This window comes from Podarcis vaucheri (genome assembly GCF_965113315.1).
Source record: "Podarcis vaucheri genome assembly, chromosome: 11".
NCBI lineage: Eukaryota > Metazoa > Chordata > Lepidosauria > Squamata > Lacertidae > Podarcis > Podarcis vaucheri.
In genome coordinates, this window is record NC_138749.1 from 19890397 (window position 1) to 19912562 (window position 22166).

Here is a 22166-nt window from a genome sequence, read left to right on the forward strand (position 1 = left end):
GCTATTCTTATGTTCTTATGCTTTTTGCCATTGTTTCCAACCTTTGAATGTTGATCTCATCTTCTGCACAGAGCTTACACACATACCACTTGCATGCTGCATGAACCCTAGAGATAGGTGCAACTGTTTCAGCTACTCTCGTTTTTCCAGTCTTACATTCAGTTCTCCACAAAATGCCTCTTTATATGTTCTCCCAAAAAATAATCAGTCTTTTAGTGAACATTTATCCCAATGTAAACATTTTTGTATGCCTAATTTTGCCTAATAGACACATTTCTGCAAGCAATTTCTCCTAATATAATGCATTTTTGCATTATTATTTTTTAAAGAATGCTCACAATTTTATGCACACTTCCCCCCCAGACACGTGCATTTTTCTACATATTATTTGGTTGGAGAATGGCGTTGCAAAGTTCAGAGACGTGCAAATTTCAAAGGATAGTTTGGTTTCAATTTGCATCTTGGTTTGGGGGTTGCGAATTAGATCGGTTCGCAGTTAATACGAACTGAACCAAATTTCTCCCTCATCCCTGAGTGTGATCTGGTGCACTGCAAAATGCAGGCTTCACCCATCACACACAGAGAGCTTATGGGCATATAATGTGTGCATGCAGATGCTCTGTTTTTACAAAGGAGCAATCAATGCTTGGGTACCAGGAGCAAGGCAGTGGGCATGATGTTGAGCATCCTTGAGTCGTGACCATCTGAGAATGTCTATTGGCTTCTTATAAGTGCAAAAGGAGGACTCCTACTGGAAGGCATCCTGAGAGAGGCTTATGCCTTCAGTTCAATATCACTGAAGCAGCTCTACCATCACTGTCCCTGACATGGCTACTGCCACCCAGAACTAGACAAGACTTCAATTTAGTGTAAATTACTCATGCCCACGAAGAGGGGGTATAGCTCAGTGGTAGAGCATTTGACTGCAGATCAAGAGGTCCCTGGTTCAAATCCGGGTGCCCCCTGGACGTATTTTTGGGACGCGGGTGGCGCTGTGGGCTAAAGCCTCAGCGCCTAGGGCTTGCCGATCGAAAGGTCGGCGGTTCGAATCCCCGCGGCGGGGTGCGCTCCCGCTGCTCGGTCCCAGCGCCTGCCCACCTAGCAGTTCGAAAGCACCCCCGGGTGCAAGTAGATAAATAGGTACCGCTTACCAGCGGGAAGGTAAACGGCGTTCCGTGTGCGGCTCTGGCTCGCCAGAGCAGCGTTGTCACGCTGGCCACGTGACCCGGAAGTGTCTGCGGACAGCGCTGGCCCCCGGCCAATAGATGTGAGATGGGCGCACAAACCCCAGAGTCTGTCAAGACTGGCCCGTTCGGGCAGGGGTACCTTTACCTTTACCTTTACTCATGCCCACTTTTTAAAAAATCAAATAAATCTCCTTTCTTTTTCTCCTTCATTGCAGTTTCCCAAAAAAACGCTATTCAAGTGAAAGGAAGTTGCTGCTGAGCTTGCTAAGTCAAATAAATCAAATAAAAGCAGAAATCCCTGTGAGCATTGTACCTTGTTTGCAAGTTAATTAAGGTCCCTATACTCAGCCTGAGCATCTAGTTTGCTCAGATCCAGTGAGTAAGCAGAAATTTCAAGATGTCAGATTTAAGCAAAGCAATTCAGCGTTATTGCATTTGACATAATTAAGATTCATATGCACAATGCTTGCCAGCTGTGTAGCCTCCATGAGCAAGTTTGGTTAGGTATAGGCATCACACAGCAAACATTATCCTGGGTGACTGGCTAACTTCATCTAATGAATGAAACACCCCCCCCCCAAAAAAAGAGAGAAAACCTCAACAGATGCACAGGTCAATACTTACTCACTGTAGGTAGCCATGTTGGTCTGCTGTAGTCGAAACAAAATAAAAAAAAACCCCTTCCAGTAATTTCGTGTGCATGCACACGAAAAGTGTATCTGAAGAAGTGTGCATGCACACGAAAGCTCATACCAATAACTAACTTAGTTTGTCTCTAAGGTGCTACTGGAAGGAATGATTTTATTTTATCTGCCAAAAGATGGACTTGCTTTAGATTATTCAAAGAAAAAAAGAATGTAAACCAGGTTGAGGCAAACACGCTGCATCTTGCACACCACATGCAGTTTTAATTCTTAATGCAATTTCACTAGCAATTAAAATAGTTTTAACTACTGATTATTTTGGGCTGTTTAGTCATTATTGTTGTCTTTCATCTGTTAATGTTGCTGCTGTCCTTTTGGAAGTTGCTCTAGAAATATGGCAAAAGGCAAAGTTAAATAAAGAAATAAAAATAAACAATAGAAGTTTTCCACTCTTGATGTCCAAGGAATAGTCTGAGGATGCTCAGATTCTTTGTCACCCTTAAGCAGGTCTGAACCTACTCACCTCTTGAGCAAAATGCCATCTGGAAGCCCTACTATCAGGATCGTAACAAATAAAGGTCATTTAGGTCCCACTGATTTTTACAGGAATTTTAATCACACAGGACTGACAAGCATTAATGTTGGCTGTGTTGAACATTGCTCCTAGTTTCTCGAGGCAAGAGTAGCATTAATACTGTGCCAAAATTTGGCCTCCAATTTCACAGAAGTTTTCTTCCCCTGCAAAAAGAAAATAGGTTTCATTTTTTTTCCTGCCTAATTTTCAGGGCAGTTGAAAATTCCATTAAAATTTCAGGAGTTTGGAGCGTACTCCTCATCATTGCAAGGTGGCTAGGCATGGGGGTGGTGGTTCTGCTTTCCAGTAAAGATCGGACCAGCATTGTGCAGCCTCCCCACCTGTCCACACTTACTGATTAAAAAAACAACCACCATGGGAGGAATTGCCTCTAGGTGTCTTTTCCTGGGTTTTAATTGAAACATGTGCACCTTACTCAAAAGTAAGGGAAATTCAACAAAAACCCCACACGCGAATTTCATCTTTGAATAATTTTTGAGTGCAATTTCCCCCTCGTGGAGAAAAAATGGGGAGCCAAGTAGAATGTAAGAAAAAAGTAATGTTCTTTGGAAACAAACAAACGGACATGTTAATTATATATATATATATAGCTCACACCACTGTATGAGTTGGTGAAGGAGGTACCTTGTGCATCCGTCAAAAGGCATCACCTGAAACGAGCCATCGAAGAGTACCTGAGCGAAAACGATCCCTGCAAATGCCGCCCGTGTCGAAATGGCGGTGAGCCGGCTGTTGTGGAAACTCAGTGCCTATGCTTCTGCAAACCGTATACTTTCGGAGCAGCTTGCGAACTGGGAACTCTTGTGCAAGACCAGCCAGGCAAGTCATTTCTCTCCTGTTTTAGAGTGGAAGTGTTTAAAGCAGGTAGTGCAATGTGTGGACACTACAGGCCCTCCCCTAATGCACACACACACACACACACACACACACACATGCATGATGTTACTGTGATTTGAAGTTACTTAGGGCTTATCCACTCTACATTTCTCCCACTGCTTCCCCACCCCAAGGGAAACCTGATATTTCAGGCTTCCTCAACCTCGGCCCTCCAGATGTTTTTGGTCTACAAGTCCCATGATCCCTAGCTAGCAGTACCAGTGGTCAGGGATGATGGGAATTGTAGTCTCAGAACATCTGGGGGGCCGAGGTTGAGGAAGCCTGTGATATTTAGTGCTGACTTGGAGCAAACAGCAATGGGGTTTTCTGCCAGTTGCCTTTTTGTTCTGATTTAGTGCTAAAAAGTGGGCTTTCGGGGGGGAGGGCAGTGGGGCAAAGGCCAAGTGGACCTCTGCCTAGAAAGCATGGGTCAAGTGGAAAACCACCCAGACTCATGCTTTCTAGGCATGGGTTAAGCGAAAGTGTGGATGGGTCCTTAGAGCGCAAAAGGACCAGCTCTTGTCCCTGGCCTCTTCAATGCCAGAGGCAGGCTTGCAGGATCTACTGTAACTTGCATTTGTTTTACTAGAACCTCAAGGTAAACCTGGTTTCAACCAAATCTGGTTCTAGTAAACCTGGTTTCAACCGAACCTGGAAGCAAAAGAGTGGTTCAGGGGGAGGAGCGTCTAATGCAAAAATGATAGCTGAGCGGCTGGAGATAATAACCTACCACATTCTGTAAGTCACATGCTGGAAGGTACACATCTGCTTTCCATAGGCATCCACAGGATTTTTAAAAGCAAAACACCAAATAGGGGAGCAGGCCAGTTTCTCACAACAACAACAACAACAACAACAACAACAACAACAACAACAACAACAAAAACCGGAATAGTGGCTGTGCATTTCCTTTCATATCTCAGGTTTTACAAGTCCTGGAAGCTTGCTCTTTGGGGAAAAAATAAAGCTGGGAATCTGGATTATGATTCACCAGGGCAGGGGGGACAACAGTCAGCTTTTCTGTGAATTGCCATTTGCTCTGATTCAGCGCTAAAATGAAGGTTTTCCTGGGGAAAATACTAGGACAAAAAAAGGGTTTTTAAGTGCTGATCTGTGCCTAGAAAGCATGATGCAAAAGGAAGTCTGGATGAGTCCTTAGTCAACAGCAAGCAATTATGTACCCATAATTTACGTGTGAGGAACACTGGTACTGAGAGACAAGGAATCAGTACATCAGGATTTCTGCCCCCTCCTTACTTGCGATTGTCAAACAACTGGGAGTCATGAACCCTTGCTGATTTACTGTAAATCACCTAGGGCTCTGCCAAATGATCTCTGTTGGTCTTCCGTGCAGTTGCAGCAATGTGTGAACTGTAGGGCCACCGTAATAGTTAACAGCAGGGATCAGCAAACTTTTTGAGCAGGGGGCCAGTCCACTGTTCCTCAGACCTTTGGGTGGGGGGCTGGACTATATTTTGGGAGGAAAAAATGAATGAATTCCTATGCCCCACAAATAACCCAGAGAGACATTTTAAATAAAAGCACACATTCTACTCATGTAAAAACACCAGGCAGGCCCCACAGATAACCCAGAGATGCATTTTAAATAGTGATGGACTATATGACATTGGCTGAGATGACTGGCAGAATCCGTGATCAAGAAAGAGAGACTGCAGAAGAAGAATTGAAGAAATTTAAAATTTATCTAAAGGACTATTATAAACTTGATGAATGCTAAAATGTCAAGGTTTTTAGAAAGAAAGGGTTACAGTGATATAAGATTGAAGTAAAGAGAAGATTAACAGGATAGAGGTTTGAAAGAAATATATATAAGTTGCTAAATAACTTTGGACATGGGGATGCAGAAAGGGGAGGTATGAGGGAGTCCGAGAAAAGAAGGTTTGAAAAAATATTGAGAAATACTATATATGTTTGTTTGTCTTTTTATGTGTTTGTTTGTTATAAAAATTTGTAAAACCAATAAAAATTCTTATTAAAAAAAAGAGATGCATTTTAAATAAAAGGACACATTCTACTCATGTAAAAACATGCTGATTCCCGTACCATCCGCGGGCTGGATTGAGAAGGCTATTGGGCCGGATTTGGCCCCTGGGCCTTAGTTTGCCTACCCATGGTTAACAGCTTAGCTATTTTCACCTCTAAGCAGGGAAGCAGCTGAAACTGAAGGCTGGTGCATAGACAAGGGTGCAGTTGGCCCTCACTCCTTAAGGGGAATCAAATATGTCAAATTTCCCAATATTGTCCAGGTTTCAAGCTCTTTCCTCTGGAGGAAGGAGGGTGCAGGTGAATATCTTGTGACGGTGAGTTGCATAGTACCCTGTGTCTGATCCACTGAAAAATGATGCGTGACCTTTCCTGCCATTATGAAGGAGTCACTGATGGGAGCTGGAGCTGCTGGTCATCATGGAGTCCTTGTACAGGAGGAAGGAAATCAAGAAGTCGAAGCTGTAATAATCCCAGTCCCAGTGGCGGTGGAAGGTCCTGCATCGGAGAAGCAACTGAAAACCGCCCATGTGAGGATGAGGATTTGCAACATTTTCGGTAGGTGGAAATGATACTTGCTAAGAGGAAATATGGCTTGGCAAGTCCTGGAGTCACCTGAGACTTGTTGCAAATTATACATTGAAGAGAGAGTCAATGTATTGCTCTCCAGAAACTGCTGAGCTCCAGTTCCCATTATGCCTGACCACTGGTCATGCTAAATGAAGCTGATGGGAGTTGTCACCCTACAACATCTGGAGGTCAGCCCATATACATGGTGGAGTAAAGTGGTTCTCAAACAGTGATCTTTGGACCACCAGTGATCCACAAGGTTCATTCAAGCGATCTACAGTGCATCTGTGAATTTGTGGTTGAAGACAGAAGACAGGACATCCATCACACTGAATATGCCTATCGGCTTTTATTGGTATTTCAATTGCTTCTTCTATTTCTTATGTTGTATTACAGGCATTCTGTGTTGATTTTGCCACACATCCTACCATTTTTACTTTGTGCTCATAAAGTAGTATGAATAATTATAAAACAACATGGAGGCAGGGAGACCCAGTTTTGGTGCTAGGTGAATGGGTGAATGGCTTGGAGTTTTGAAACTACCACACATGTCTAACAAATGTTTAAGATTAAACTTTTCAGTGCCTTCAACAAATGGTTTGGGAGGACCTGAAATAGCAACATTGCAGAAATTGGGCAAGCGCAGTTCTGGATGGAAAATCCAGTTGTATGATCAGGATATAAACCCTTTTTTAAAATTGCAATTTTAAAATCTCATTAGAGAATTATTTGTGACCTGGAAAAAGTTAGCTCAAAATACTTTTTTCCATGCAAGGATTTGGAGCATTTCATTTAGGCTGGGACAAGAAAGGGACAAATGTTAGTGAGCATCCATAAGCTGCTTTTTCTCTATGAGTGTGCTTGTGTCCCTCTCCAGATGCTGATAATTTAAATTTGATAGAAGCTTAATGGCCTTGCAGAAACAGACCCCTCTGAGAAGTAAAGTGTTTTCAAATGAAAGATGACAAATCTCTTGAACTCTAAAATAAATTATAATCAAAATGTTTTGCTTTATAGTTCAATAGAACCACACTGCTTTGATGTGTCTACGCTGGGCACAGAATCCTGCCCACCACCTCCTCCCTTGGAAAATGGATATGTGCAGGTAAGTGAAGCACAATAGAATTCCCACCTCACGCAGGTTCTCTGCATACAGAAGAGTAGTAAAATTTAGGTTGCAGTTCTGCTTACCTCTAAGGTAGCCCATGCGGTAAGCTCCAGATGTTGTGGAACTACAATTTCCATCAGCCAGCATGGGCAACAGTCAGGGCTGATGGAAGTTGTAATAATCCAAACAGGATCTGAAGGCCACCTGTAATTCCTAATTGCCCAGGAGTAGGCCCCATTGAAATCAGTGGAACTTAACTTCTGAGTCCATATGTTTGTACTTTGATTGTACTACAGTGGTACCTCGGGTTACAGACACTTCAGGTTACAGACGCTTCAGGTTACAGACTCCGCTAACCCAGAAATAGTACCTCGGGTTAAGAACTTTGCTTCAGGATGAGAACAGAAATCATGCTCCGGCGGTGCAGCGGCAGTGGGAGGCCCCATTAGCTAAAGTGGTACCTCAGGTTAAGAACAGTTTCAGGTTAAGAATGGACCTCCAGAACGAATTCTTAACCCGAAGTACCACTGTATATGGATTTCATATATGGATTTCATTGCTGGTTCACTGGTTTATTTAGGCAGTAAACAAGTTTACCTAGGCAGAAATATCCATGTCCTGGGCCACGATGCTGATCATTCAAAAATGCAAATATATAATTCTATAACACTGTATATTTCGAATAATTATGTAAGAATTATTCAAGCATGTAAGAATAGAGAGGCATCCTTCCACTCAGTGACCCTCAATTTTTCTACTTTTTAGGATGCCGATTCATCCTATCCTGTGGGGAAGAGCATCATTTACACCTGCAATAGTGGATATGCTGTTGTCGGGGACCCGGTGGTGACCTGTGGCGAAGGCTTGAGGTGGACCATTGGACAGATGAGCTGCCAGAGTATGTATTTGTAAGCCTGGCTGCAAAGTACAATTCACCATTTACATTTGTGTGCCCAGGCGGAGACCCACCCCCCGACCCCAGGCGACACCCGGCTGAAATAACGACTCGTGACAATGTGTTATGGGATTAAAATTGGCCACAACTTTATTAAAGATTCAGACCTTGGCTTAGGCATTGGTCGTTTATCCCTCCCAGTCCCCGGTTGGGGATCTGGGGCACATCAGGGTTAGCCAATCTGTCTGGGGACTGGGCTGGCTCTGGAAGACGTATGTTTAAGCAGAGAGCCTGCCCACTATTTCACCGCAACACAGGGGAGAGCACTGGCAACCTTTCAGCTTATGGCCAGTGACTTCCCTCAACACAACCCCTTTAACAGGGAACCCTGGGATCGTCGCGGGGGGCGGGGGACATGTGTCACGGCTTCACACCCCCTACCCATTTAGGTAAGATAAACTAAAGGATTCTGCCCAAGGCCTATAACCGCCAAAGTTGTGACGTTTTGCTACGGGGAAGGCGAAACCTGCCAATGCAAGGAGATTCCTTCCTGGGCCTTCAACAGCAACCATTGTAAGACTGTAGCAGTGCCTTGATGAGCTATGCAGAACTGGCTAAATTGACATACAAACTGCGGGACAAGGACAACTGTGACTTTAAGGAAGAATGGGAGCTTTTTACAAATTATCTAAAAAGATAGCAAAATGAACTGGACCCCTTGGCAGGTTTTGAATAAACATGCACAAATTTATTGGTTGATAACATGATAGATAGATAGATATAGATAGATAGATAGATAGATGATAGATAGATAGATAGATAGATAGATAGATAGATAGATAGATATAGATAGATAGATAGATAGATAGAGTGAGTAAGGATATGTATAATTTTATAACATGCAGAGAACAATATGTGCTGAGAAATCAGAGAGAGGAGCTGAGGGAAGTCTTGAGGGGGGAGGGAGGGTTTCAAGGGGGGAAAGGGGGAAATAATGAATATGATATGTTTTGACAGTATGCATGTTGAAATTGTTAATAAAAATATTTTTTTAAAAAAAACATTAATATAAAAAAATTAAAAAGACTGTAGCAGTGCCTGCATACCTGTAAAGAAGTAGTTAAAGGTAAAGGGACCCCTGACCATTAGGTCCAGCCGCGACCGACTCTGGGGTTGCGGTGCTCATCTCCCTTTATTGGCTGAGGGAGCCGGCGTACAGCTTCCGGGTCATGTGGTCAGCATGACTAAGCCGCTTCTGGCGAACCAGAGCAGCGCACGGAAACACCGTTTACCTTCCTGCCAGAGCGGTACCTATTTATCTACTTGCACTTTGACGTGCTTTCGAACTGCTAGGTTGGCAGGAGCTGTGACCGAGCAACGGGAGCTCACCCCGTGGCGGGGATTCGAACTGCCGACCTTCTGATCAGCAAGTCCTAGGCTCTGTGGTTTAACCCACAGTGCCACCCGCGTCCCTAAAGAAGAAGTTAACCTGCAATAAAAGGCCTAAACGAAAGGCAGGTAGGCTGGGTGAAGCTCTGGAGCTGACTAAGAGCTCCCATGTAGGCTCCGACCCCTTTATGTTTAAAGAGCGGACCCAATCCTTATTGTTCTGCTCACCTGGCTCTGCCTCCCCAGTCGCGATTGGCTCTTTGAACGGAGGTTTGGCGGGAACCTCAGGGTTTGTGACTTGGGGTCGTGGTCCAGGAGCACTCCGCCGGGAGTCATGTAGGACCGGGGTGCTGTGCGTGAGCACGAAAAGGGTGCCCTCCATTTGGGGAGCAGTCATTCTATGCCAGAAAAAGACGCCGTTCTTAAATTTCTGTCATGCAGCTGTTCATGACCATTGCCGAAGGAGATGAGGAAAGGGAGTAACAATAGTGTGGTGTAGTGGTTAAGAGCGGTGGACTTGTAATCTGCTGAACTGGGTTCGATTCCCCACTCCTCCACATGCAGCTGCTGGGTGACCTTGGGCCACTCACACTTCTCTGAAGTCTCTCAGCCCCACTCACCTCACAGAGTGTTTGTTGTGGGGAGGAAGGGAAAGGAGAATGTTAGCCACTTTGAGACTCCTTCGGGTAGTGATAAAGTGGGATATCAAATCCAAACTCTTCTTCTTCTTCTAGGTGACTGCTGATAGGGAGCATTTGTTTGCACCTCACAGCCCTCAAGGGCTAGGGATACAAATGTGTTTTCATTCTTCCCTCCCTCTGGATATAGTCCTGACACAGCTCTCCCTTGCCCAGTTTATCTTCGGGGCAGGGCCTTAATGTTCACCCTAATGAACCAGCCCCCACAACTTGGTTCTCCTCTTTATTCCCTAGAAACGGCTTGTGTCTTACCTGCGTTGGAAGGAGGACTGAGTGCGGACCCAGTGAAACCATTGTATCAGATCGGAGAGAAGGTAAAGCTGTTGTGCCCAGAAGACACACAGTTGGAAGGAGCAGCTGTCCTTTTGTGCGAGCCCACCCTGAAGTGGTCTCCTAACATCAACAATATCCAGTGCCGGAGGAGAGGTATGTAGTTCTAGGACTTCTTTTTTTTTTTGTGCACTTGTAGCCTGATCTTTCTTTGGAAACTTCAGAGCAGCGCCTGTGGGCCTCCACATTCCACTATCCAAACTTAACTGAGCATGTTGAGACCAGATCAGTTTTAGCCATTTAACAACACCCTGCACCGCAAAAGCTATTCACTGGGTGCAGAGACATTAACTGGATTTCAGAGAGTCTTCTCCCATTTGAAGGAAGGCAAGTCTTGTCACTTTTGCCTGTGTGGGATCAGTGTTGTTTTTTTTAGAAAAAGAGGTGCCAGAACTCACTGTGAACACCTCCTTTGTTCTCTTAGAATGGCAATGGTGCTCACCTGAGAGGTGCTGGAACTGAGTAATAATAATAATAATAATAATAATAATAATAATAATAATAATAATAATATATTTATACCCCACCCATCTGGCTGGGCTCCTGCAGCCACTCTGGGCGACTTCCAACAAAATATTAAAATACAGTGATCCATCAAACATTAAAAGCTTCCCTAAACAGGTCTGCCTTCAGATGTCTTCTAAAAGTCTGGTAGTTGTTTTTCTCTTTGACATCTGGTGGGAGGGCGTTCCACAGGGCGGATGCCACTACCAAGAAGGCCCTCTGCCTGGTTCCCTGTAACTTGGCTTCTTGCAGTGAGGGAACCACCAGAAGGCCCTTGGTGCTGGACCTCAGTGTCCGGGCAGAATGATGGGGGTGGAGACGCTCCTTCAGGTATACTGGACCAAGACCGTTTAGGGCTTTAAAGATCAGCATCAACACTTTGAGTTGTGCTCAGAAATGTACTGTTCCTTTGAGTTCCTCCTGAAAAAAGCCCTGGGTGGGATGATGATGATGATGATGATAATAGTAATGCCACCAATTTGGAGTCAGCTGGTAGGCTTAACTCCTCTCTTTCCCTCATTTTCAATGGGAGAAGGTTGAGTTTCAGAGCACTATAGTGGGCACTTGCTGCAGCATCCAATGGTCCAGGGGAACTACATTTCCTCTGCTTCCCAGCATTACTAAATTGTGCAGCAACAATGCACCATAGCACCCATGTCCTCAGTCCCAGCTATGGCATTCCTTGGACGCCCCCGCCCCCAACAATCCATGCTTCTTTTACTGGTAAGTTGCACAGTGTGAGAGGAGGAGGATGGGGAGAACTCCAGAGAATGATGTAGCACAGAATGGGGGAGGTATATGATGGATTGATTAAATTTCTATACCACCCTTCCTCTGAAGATCCCAGGGCAGTTCATAACATAAAAATATAAAATGAAAACACAAAATACAGAATAAAACGAGAACAAAAACAAACCAGTGACCCCCCCCAACACATTTAAAAGGCCATAAAAAGTCCAGTCAGCCCAAGGCCTGGTTATGGAGAAACATTTTTCACCTAAAGATATGTAACAAAGGCACCAGGCAAACCTCCTTAGGGAGAACATTCCACAAATGGGGTGCCACTGCAGAAAAGGCCCGTTATCATGTTGCCACCCTCTAGAACTCTCACCAAGAAGATGGGCCTCAGATGATGATTGCAGGGTCCAGGTCAATTCATACGGGGATAAGCAGTCCTTGAAGTAGAAGAAGAGTTTGGATTTGATATTCTGCTTTGAGACCCGAAGGAGTCTCAAAGCGGCTAACATTCTCCTTTCCTTTCCTTCCCCACAACAAGCACTCTGTGAGGTGAGTGGGGCTGAGAGACTTTAAAGAAGTGTGACTAGCCCAAGGTCACCCAGCAGCTGCATGTGGAGGAGCGGAAACGCAAACCCAGTTCACCAGATTACGAGACTACCGCTCTTAACCTCTACACCACACTGCCTCTTTTGTGGTCCTAAGCTGTTTAAGGTTTTATAGGTCAAAACCAGCACTTTGAATTGGGCCGAGAAATTAATTGGCAGCCAGTGCAGTTGGGCCAGGATGTTTCAACCATCTTGGCCACTGAATTCTGTACCGGCTGAAGCTTCTGAACTTCTAACTCAGTGCTAAAGCCCCTGCTTTGGATGCAAAAGGTCTCAGGAAGGACTCCAGCTTGAAACCAGCTTCTGCCATTCAGTGTCAACAATACTGAAGCCATGGGCTGACTCTGTATGAGACAGCTCCCTCTGTTTCCAGTTATGGATCCAGTTCAGAAGGTTTGGGATTTAATTCAAAAGTATATTGGGAGGAGGAGATACCTATAATTTGGCTCCAAACTTCCCCTCCCCTCCTCATTTTGGAATTTGCCCCATGACCGCTGCTATATCAGGGTTAGCCAACGTGATGCCCTCCAGATGCTGTTGTACTACAACTCCCATCAGCCCCTGCCAGCATAGCTAATGATCAGGGGTGATGGGAGTTGTAGTGCAGCAACAACTGGAGGGCACCGCGTTGGCTACTCCTGTGCTAGATGGTTAAATTCAGCCCAAGGTTGTCAGTTGTTAACCCTTTCAGTACCGTGTGGGCAGAGAGAAGCATCAGTGACGAAGAAAGAGAATGCCTTTTTAAAAAAAAGTTCACAAAAGAAATGAGTTGCCTTAAAACAGGTATATTAAAAATGAATGGGCTGCATTAACTGTGTTTGTGAGAGCTTCTAAAGTAAACATAATTGGCCTTTTTGAGTCACGGTACTGCGAAGGAAAAAAATCAATAGATTTCCCCCTCATTGTAAAACCAGAGGGAAAAGACAGGTCTAGTCGCTCCAGAGGGGAAGGATTTTAATTATGTTTTGATGGATTGGGATTACATTTCAAGTAGAAATAACTCGGGACCGGAGGTTCAGTAACAGAAAAGGCCACAAACAGGCCAGTCGTCAAGCATCAAATTTGTGCAGTTTCTTTTCCTGGTCCTTTGGTGGTTGTTCTTTTGTATTGCTATGTGCGCCCCCAATCTCCAAGAAATCTCAGGGGTGGGACTCGGCACGCATCTCTTCTTGGAGCAAAGGTCACCGGAGTCTTATGGCGTCTTTCTGATAGATGGTTTTGTTTACAGGCTGAGCATAGGCTAGAAGGTGCACAGCATTAGCATTCGCAGCCGATCTTCCTTTCCCATCAGGTTTCTAGCAGGGCCGCCAGTGCCATTTCTTTGGATTCTTGCAGAAAGCAAATCAGACCATTGTTTGTTTTGAGCTGGCTGGCTGTTCTTTTTCCACACTTGCTCTCAGCCCAGGGAAAGAGAGGGAAACTGAGGCCCCATTCCCAAACGGCTTTACTTCCAGCAAAGCCCATCAACTGAGAGGAACCTAGAATGCTGCCTTATAGTGAGTCAGACTCCATCTTGTTCATTGCGCTGATTTGCAGCTGGGCCAAGCTCAAGGTGTTACTATCAATATATAAAGGCCTTAACAACCGGGGGGCCAGTTTACCTGTGAGATCGCCTTGCCCCATATGTGCCTCCTTGGCTGCTTCGATCAGCGGAATTGACACAGGTACCACAAAACACCCTTTCCACATTTGCGAGAATTCAATCTTTCAGGGTGGTTGCATCTACCCTTTGAAACTCCCTGCCTATGGAAATCAGGCAGGCACCTTCACTGTGCTCTTTTTGGCACCTGCTGACAACACAACTTGAAGGAGCATCTCCACCCCCCGTCGTTCTGCCTGGACACTGAGGTCCAGCTCTGAGGGCTTTCTGGTGGTTCCCTCACTGTGAGAAGTGAGGTTACAGGGAACCAGGCAGAGGGTCTTCTTGGTGGTGGCTCCCACCCTGTGGAACGCCCTCCCATCAGATGTCAAGGAAATAAGCAACTATCTGACTTTTAGAAGACATCTGAAGGCACCCCTCTTTAATGTTTTTAATGTTTAATGCTGTACTGTGTTTTTAATATTCAGTTGGGAGCCGTCCAGAGTGGCTGGGGAAACCCAGCCAGATGGGCGGGGTATTCTTATTCTTATTATCATTAATAATAATAATATACTATTGTTTTGACAAGCCTATCAAGAGATGTAGGAAGTTGATGTGTGTTTTGGTCTGCTTTTTAGCCCTATTGTTGTTTTAACTTTTCAAAAGTTTTGCATCAATTTTTGTTTCCTCGGGGATCGTTTTATTGTTTTAACTCTTTAGTAAACTGCTTTTAGGTGATCTTTTTTTTTGTTTTGTTACAATCAAGCAGTGCATAAATTTTATGAAATAAATAAAAGATATCATTGTCTACACTGACGGCCAGCAGCTCTCCAGGGTTTCAAGCAGGGATCACACTCCCAGCCCAAATTTGGAGATTGAACCTGAGGCCTTCTGCATGCAAATCAGATGTCCTGCCACTGAAATGTGGCCCTTCCTGCCGAACCCACATAGTGCTTGGATGGTGTCGAGGTCTTACCGAACATGCTAACAGAGTTAAAAGGGCATCCTTCATAGAATCATAGAATCATAGAGTTGGAAGAGACCACAAGGGCCATCGAGTCCAACCCCCTGCCAAGCAGGAAACACCATCAGAGCACTCCTGACATATGGTTGTCAAGCCTCTGCTTAAAGACCTCCAAAGTAGGAGACTCCACCACACTCCTTGGCAGCAAATTCCACTGTCAAACAGCTCTTACTGTCAGGAAGTTCTTCCTAATGTTTAGGTGGAATCTTCTTTCTTGTAGTTTGGATCCATTGCTCCGTGTCCGCTTCTCCGGAGCAGCAGAAAACAACCTTTCTCCCCCCTCTATGTGACATCCTTTTATATATTTGAACATGGCTATCATATCACCCCTTAACCTCCTCTTCTCCAGGCTAAACATGCCCAGCTCCCTTAGCCGTTCCTCATAAGGCATCGTTTCCAGGCCTTTGACCATTTTGGTTGCCCTCCTCTGGACACGTTCCAGTTTGTCAGTGTCCTTCTTGAACTGTGGTGCCCAGAACTGGACACAGTACTCCAGGTGAGGTCTGACCAGAGCAGAATACAGTGGCACTATTACTTCCCTTGATCTAGATGCTATACTCCTATTGATGCAGCCCAGAATTGCATTGGCTTTTTTAGCTGCCGCGTCACACTGTTGGCTCATGTCAAGTTTGTGGTCAACCAAGACTCCTAGATCCTTTTCACATGTACTGCTCTCAAGCCAGGTGTCACCCATCTTGTATTTGTGCCTCTCATTTTTTTTGCCCAAGTGCAATACTTTACATTTCTCCCTGTTAAAATTCATCTTGTTTGTTTTTGCCCAGTTCTCTAATCTGTCAGGGTCGTTTTGAAGTGTGATCCTGTCCTCTGGGGTGTTAGCCACCCCTCCCAGTTTGGTGTCATCTGCAAATTTGATCAGAATGCCCTTGAGTCCATCATCCAAGTCACTGATAAAGATGTTGAATAAGACCGGGCCCAAGACAGAACCCTGTGGCACCCCACTAGTCACTCTTCTCCAGGATGAAGAGGAACCATTGATGAGCACCCTTTGGGTTCGGTCAGCCAGCCAGTTACAAATCCTTCGAAATTAGCCAGGTGCCAGGCTCATTTTGTGGCTGGGGATTGTCAGGAGGGGAGAGCGCTTCGAGAAGCCTTGTCACCGTGTATGGCTGCGGAGACTCGATAATAAAATTGCCGCTGCTGGCACTGAGATCGCGGGAGAGGAAATGCCTCGCCACCCAACTCCAGAGAAAACAAAGCAGGAAGGAACATTGTCGGCTCTGCCAGGGCTATCAAGATAATCTCTGGCCTGTCTGCTCATTCCAGTCTAGATCTTCTGTTTCTTCTTTCTCCTCAGTTCCCAGCACAGATACTGGACCAGCTGCCCCTGAATGCCAGCCATGGGAGAAAGCCCAAGAGGCAAAATGTGTGTGTAAGATGCCGTATGAATGTGGGTGAGTTGCCATAGGTATCTCATTTCTGTTAGAAAGCTAAACCCTCCAAGGGCATGAGCCCATGACAGATTAGAAAGCTTTGGAGAAATAAAGCGAGTTTTGCTAGCAATAAAATACCGTTTTCTCAGCCCTGTCCCACTTTAGTCCTTTTCATCTTTTTACCTGCCTTGATGGAGCTGTCGTTTGGTATTAGTAGAGAGATAGCTTGGCTAAAAGAACAGAAAGGGGAAAGAGGGCTTTGGTTGTGTAAAACAGGGAGAGAAAAGGAGACAAAAACATATATTCTGGAGATCTGGAAGTGTGGCAGCGAGTTACCTTAGATCCTGCAGGGACCTTTTTCTAACAAAGGCAAGTGAGCATGTGAAATAAAAATGGATGGTTTTTATTTGGGGGATGCTAGTCAGATAAGTAATAAATAATTTGATTCCCTTTTTCCGCTGAAGCGCTGGAGAATCCGTCCTGTGATATTGGGAATCTCTGTGCCCAACCTGACATTCTTCTTTTAGGTTTATTCCTAAGGGCCCTCCAGACTGCTGGGTGTATTTTTTGTGTGGGTATATTCTGCAACATGTCATTGACGGGTTTATACTGAACTGTCCACACACCATTATTTTGCTGTGTGGACTGTAGAGAATTCTGGTTGATGGGAAGCATTTGGCTTTGTGGGTCACAAATTGTGCAGGCTGTCCCCGTAGAGCAGGGATAGGTAACCTGTCACCTTTCAGTTTTTGTTGGGCTTCAACTCCCATCATGCTGGTTGATGCAGACTTAAGACAGGGCCTTTCCAGTGGTGGTCCCCCAACTGTGAAATGCCCTCCCAATCGAGGTGTGTCTGTTTCCCCTTTTATCAACTTTCAGGAGGGATTTGAAAACATCCGTATTTACTCAGGCATTTGGTGACTGAAGAATACTGTTCCTGCCAACCCTGGGATCATTGTTTTTAACCACAACTGCTTTTAGGGTGTTTTAACTTGTAGGTTTTTAATTCTTTTCAGAATATTTTAACTGTTTTGAAATGTTTTTGCTTTGTTGGTTTTTAGAATGTGTTCCATTTACGAGGTATAAATTCAAAAAAATAAAAAAATCCCTCACCATTTGCTACTCTTGTTGGGGCTGATGGGAGTTGGTGTCAAACAACATCTTGGAAGGCTGCAGATTCCTGCTGTAAATTTCAGCCCCCTGTCAATTCCTGCTTTTCCTCCCAGCTCTTCTCTGGACATCTGTGCTACAGACCAAAGAACCAAGAGGAGCACATGGCTAACCATCTGCAAGCTACACGCATTGGAGTGCATGGGCAGGCAATATGCTTTGGTCAGCAAGGAAACCTGCAGGACTCCTGCTGCATCCACAAGACCTTGTGGCTCATGCCAGCTGTGGGAGACATGTCATGGTAAGAGGTTTCCCCAACATCCTTCTGCACCCAAATTCCCGACCAGATAATTCAATTTGTGGGTGCACTTGCTTCCCACCCCATCGCGGTACTTCTAAATGTGATTTACTGGGAATAGCATGGAACAAGCTTGGATTGAAGGGAAAAAAATGTGGTTGACCTTCTAGATTTAGTGCAGAGTTACCTTAGGGTTGGGACGCAGGTGGCGCTGTGGGTTAAACCACAGAGCCTAGGGCTTGCCGATCAGAAGGTCAGCGGTTCAAATCCCCATGACGGGGTGAGCCCCCGTTGCTCGGTCCCTGATCCTGCCAACTTAGCAGTTCGAAGGCACATCAAAGTGCAAGTAGATAAATAGGTATCGCTCCGGCGGGAAGGTAAACGGCATTTCTGTGCACTGCTCTGGTTTGCCAGAAGCGGCTTAGTCATGCTGGCCACATGACCCGGAAGCTGTACGCCGGCTCCCTCGGCCAATAAAGCGAGATGAGCACCGCAACCCCAGAGTCGTCCATAACTGGACCTAATGGTCAGGGGTCCCTTTACCTTTACTATCTTAGGGTTACCCTCCCCAGAATTAGCTGTGGCATTTCCTGTATTTCTGGCAGTGAGCTTCAAACTATGGAGTAGGAAAATTAGGATTTGTTACCAGAGATGAGAGCAAAGGTTAGCTATAGGATGAAGTGTACAATGGTGGTCTTCAAACTTACTTTTCTCATTGATTTGCTTGCTGAGGAATACAAATACACCTGCACTACAGGGTTCTAGGGAGCATTCTTTGAACCAAACTACAAATTATGTTCACTTTATAGAAGCGGGTGTTTTTCATTTAAAACCCAGTTACCTGATTGGACCCTAGTATGTACAGGTAAGGGAGGAGTTGTTGTTTTATTTGCATACTTCTCTATACCTGAAGGTCGCAAGGCAGTTCACATGAAGGATCACATACATAAAATCAAAATACAAACAGCAACCCAATTAAAAAAAAAACCTAAAAAGAACCAGCATTTAAAAAAGAGTATAGGGTCAGGCAAAGGCTTGTTAAAAAGGAACATTTTTGTCTGGTGCCTAAAGGTGTATAGTGAAGGCACCAGGCGATCTTCCCTGGGGAGAGCATTCCACAGACTGGGAGCCACTGCAGAGAAGGCCCATTCTCATGTTGCAGGCTCAGCATAGAAGGGGAGGGTGTTAAAGAATGATTTATTTTAAAATATTTCCAGGATGCTTTGATGAGTAAAACTTACCCAAGGCTGAACAACTTACTGAGCAGCAGATAAAATACAGCTTACAACAATTTTAACTCATGAGCTATTCCTGCAATCTGCTCCGATTGTATATTTTATCTTTATGAACGCTGTTTTTATTGGGTTATGTTATGTGAGCTGGTCTTTGACCGTGATAAATTATCTATCTCAGCTTACAACAGTAATAAGATAGAATATGACACAAAACACCCACTGCACCCATGTAATTCATTGATGACTTCTTGTACCCCACATGAATTTCAGTCTAGATTGCTCTTACACACATACACTGGCAATTTGTGCAAAACCAAAAATTAACTGCAACCCTGCACTTCAAAGTAGGGGTGGCTCAGGGCTAGATCTGTCCTGGCAAGCTGCAGGAAGTTGCTGATCATTTCAGGAGATAATGCACTCTGCCAGATATTTGCAGAGTGATCTTTAAATCAGCACCTGGGACGGACCAAAGTTACTGAGCTTTTTTAAAAAGGAAATCAAAGCTGCTGTGCCGCATTGGAAATTCCCATGCCGCCCTACCGACCCTTGTGGTGCCCAACGCCACGCCCCCCGTGCAGAACTTAGGAGTGGGCTGTGTGACTATGCCAGATTCTAGAGCACTTGGATGTCAACTGAGCAATATGGCTGATCACACAGGTGGCAACTCCACCATTTAACTGGCTTATTTATTGGAAGGTTTGCTGTCTTTTGAGAGAAGAAAGAGGGAGAGGTTGGGTGGGGAAACTGAGAGAAAAGCTGACAGAAGAAAGAGACTGAAAGAGGAAAACAGAGAAAGTTGGACATACGGTTATATGGTTAAAGATTTGGAGTTCCATGATTGAGATGACTAGAGGACCCCTCTGCTGCAAGTTGAAGCTTAGAGTGGTTTTGAAGAAGTTGAAGATGACTCTGTTAGAGTATGGCAGTGCATTTTGTTTGGTAGGTCTTTAGCTGTCTCAAGCCAGCAGTAACACAACACTTATTTCATATTGTCTTAAAGCAAGCAGATGGACTGTACAGAGCCAGACTTTGTCAGCCAACCTGAAATACTCAAAGGTCTTGACTTATCTTGTATCAATAAAGTGGGAGAGAGGCATCTAGCTGAGATAAGGAGAGGTGCAGTGTTTAAACATCAGGGCCCCCTCCTCCTTGCAGAAGCAGCTGTCTCCAAGAGACTCTGGGAGATGGACTCAGAGTCCCGCTGAGGCTGTATATCATCTGCCTGAGCGGCTGAGCTTCCCCAAACCAGCCCCAAACCTTGCATTGGTGCTGGAGAGGATAAAAGGAACGCCTGCGAAGTTGGCTTCTTTTGGTCTTCCTGTAGCTGCTTGTTAATCCGGGTCGTTCAGTGAATTACTGTCTCATTCACTATTGTTTAATTTTTCTCATTTGTGGCGGTTGTTTAGATCCAACCAACCAGTGCACGTGCAAAGAAGCTGGACAATGCGGCGACACAGGAATAAGCATTTGCGTTGAAGTGGAAGGAAGGGTCGCGCAGCAGACCATGACTGAATGCGAGGCTGGCATCCTCAAGTGCCAGGGGGAGAACATCACTGTTGTTAGCATAAGACCGTGCGATGTACAAAATCCCTAGTCTATGTTTGCTTATTGCACTAGGATAACCACTCGGCTTTCCAGTGTGTTATACACTGTATTACATTACTGCTGCAACCTTTGGCCAAGTCTCTCTGGGGCATATAACTCTGTTATGTATACTTGTTGGTTTTTGTTGATTACATTTGTATATTATTGAGAATTGTTTTATTTTGTTTTATCTGCCCTGCTTAGGAATCATTTGATTAAGCAGTTTATACGTTCTTCTAAATGAAATAAAAAAGTAAGGGGTCAGGAGAATGGTGGGATGAGGATTATTAAAACTAGCAAAATGGATATAGCTTTGTAGGTGATAGGGGAAGAGAAGGCTTGTTTATTTCAAGGACATATGGGGGGGAGTGCACCCCCCCCCCGATGGCTGTCATAGAGGAGCAGCCCACCCAGTGTCAAACACAGGATAGATTTTATTCATACTTCAGATGTGTACTTAAGTATGGCACTTTACTTTTTCCTGTGGTGGTAAATGGCAGCTGTTCATTGGTATGGGAGAAGGTAAAGGAGGACATCTGAGGAAACTAGTGATGTGCTATTAAATTGTTCTCTGCACTTACTGACTCACCCATGGAAAACCAGGCCTCCCCTCTCTTCTTCTCTGGTCTCCTTTGGGAGGAAGGTTCAGATATAAATTTAATAAATGCCCAAGAATATCTCCATAGGCTCACAGTTAGCTCTACTTCTTGACTATGCCAGATTCTAGAGCACTTGGACGGCAACTGACCAATATGGCTGATCACACAGGTGGCAACTCCACCATTTAACTGGCTTATTTATTGGAAGGTTTGCTGTCTTTTAAGAGAGGAAAGAGGGAGAAGTTGGGTGGGGAAACCGAGAAGAAAGAGAGTGAAAGAGGAAAACAAAGAAAGTTGGACATACAGGAATTCCATGACTGAGATTACTAGAGGACCCTTCTGCTGCAAGTTGATGCTTAAACTGGGTTTGGAGAAGTTGAAGATGACTGTGTTAGAGTATGGTAGTACATTTTGCTTAGTAGGTCTTTAGCTGTCTCTAGCCAGCAATAACCCAGAACACTTATTTCATATTGTCTTAAAGCAAGCAGATGGACTGTACAGAGCCAGACTTTGTCAGCCATCCTGAAATACTCAAAGATCATGACTTATCTTGTATCAATAAATAATGGTTGTTGTGTTTGTTTGTTTTTTAAAAAACGCTTTGGTGTGATTCCTGTTCATAATCCCCTTGGAATTGTTTTATAACTTGTTGTTTGCCACCCTGGGCTCCTTTGGGAGGAAAGGTGAGATATAAATTAACTTCCCAGAATGCCTTGGGGATGATGCAACATGATGTAGCCTTACTCTTAAGACAGTACAGTCGTACCTTGGATCTCAAACGCCTTGGCTCCCGAACGATCAAAAATCAAAAGTGAGTGTTCCAGTTTGCGAATGATTTTCAGAAGCCGAACATCCGGCACAGCTTCCGACGGGCTGCAGGAGCCATGCTTTGGTTTCTGAATGTTTTGGAAGCTGAACGGACTTCCAGAACAAATTCTATTTGACTTCCAAGGTACGACTGTAAAGGGAATGTGGCCAGTGGGAAGCAGCAGAGAGAGAGCACTGAGCTTAAAGGAAGAAAGAAAAACTTTAGCTGCATCCTAAGTTTAAGTAAGGTAAATGGCAACTCCATCTCATATCCCTCAATATTTTGGGGGAGGGATTCATTTCATCACACACACCCATTCCACCTAATGAATGGTTGAAAAAGACAGTTCTGAAATCTTCAGCAATGCTGTACTCTTAGGACATATGTAAAGCACT

At 44.7% G+C, this 22166-nt stretch overlaps 2 protein-coding genes across 2 annotated transcripts in view; both read left to right on the plus strand.

Annotated features, from left to right (window-relative positions):
• C7 (complement C7) overlaps positions 1 to 21057 on the plus strand; it is a 37647-nt gene extending 16590 nt beyond the window's left edge. Inside the window, exons 11-18 of the mRNA XM_082241884.1 lie at positions 3017 to 3245; positions 5693 to 5864; positions 6894 to 6981; positions 7750 to 7882; positions 10201 to 10392; positions 16062 to 16158; positions 17364 to 17548; positions 20187 to 21057. Coding sequence (XP_082098010.1) covers positions 3017 to 3245; positions 5693 to 5864; positions 6894 to 6981; positions 7750 to 7882; positions 10201 to 10392; positions 16062 to 16158; positions 17364 to 17548; positions 20187 to 20374 — 1284 coding nt within the window. The 3' untranslated portion in view covers positions 20375 to 21057. The remainder of the gene's footprint in view (positions 1 to 3016; positions 3246 to 5692; positions 5865 to 6893; positions 6982 to 7749; positions 7883 to 10200; positions 10393 to 16061; positions 16159 to 17363; positions 17549 to 20186) is intronic.
• RIMOC1 (RAB7A interacting MON1-CCZ1 complex subunit 1) overlaps positions 1 to 22166 on the plus strand; it is a 375501-nt gene that overhangs the window by 31247 nt on the left and 322088 nt on the right. The window lies entirely within an intron of this gene.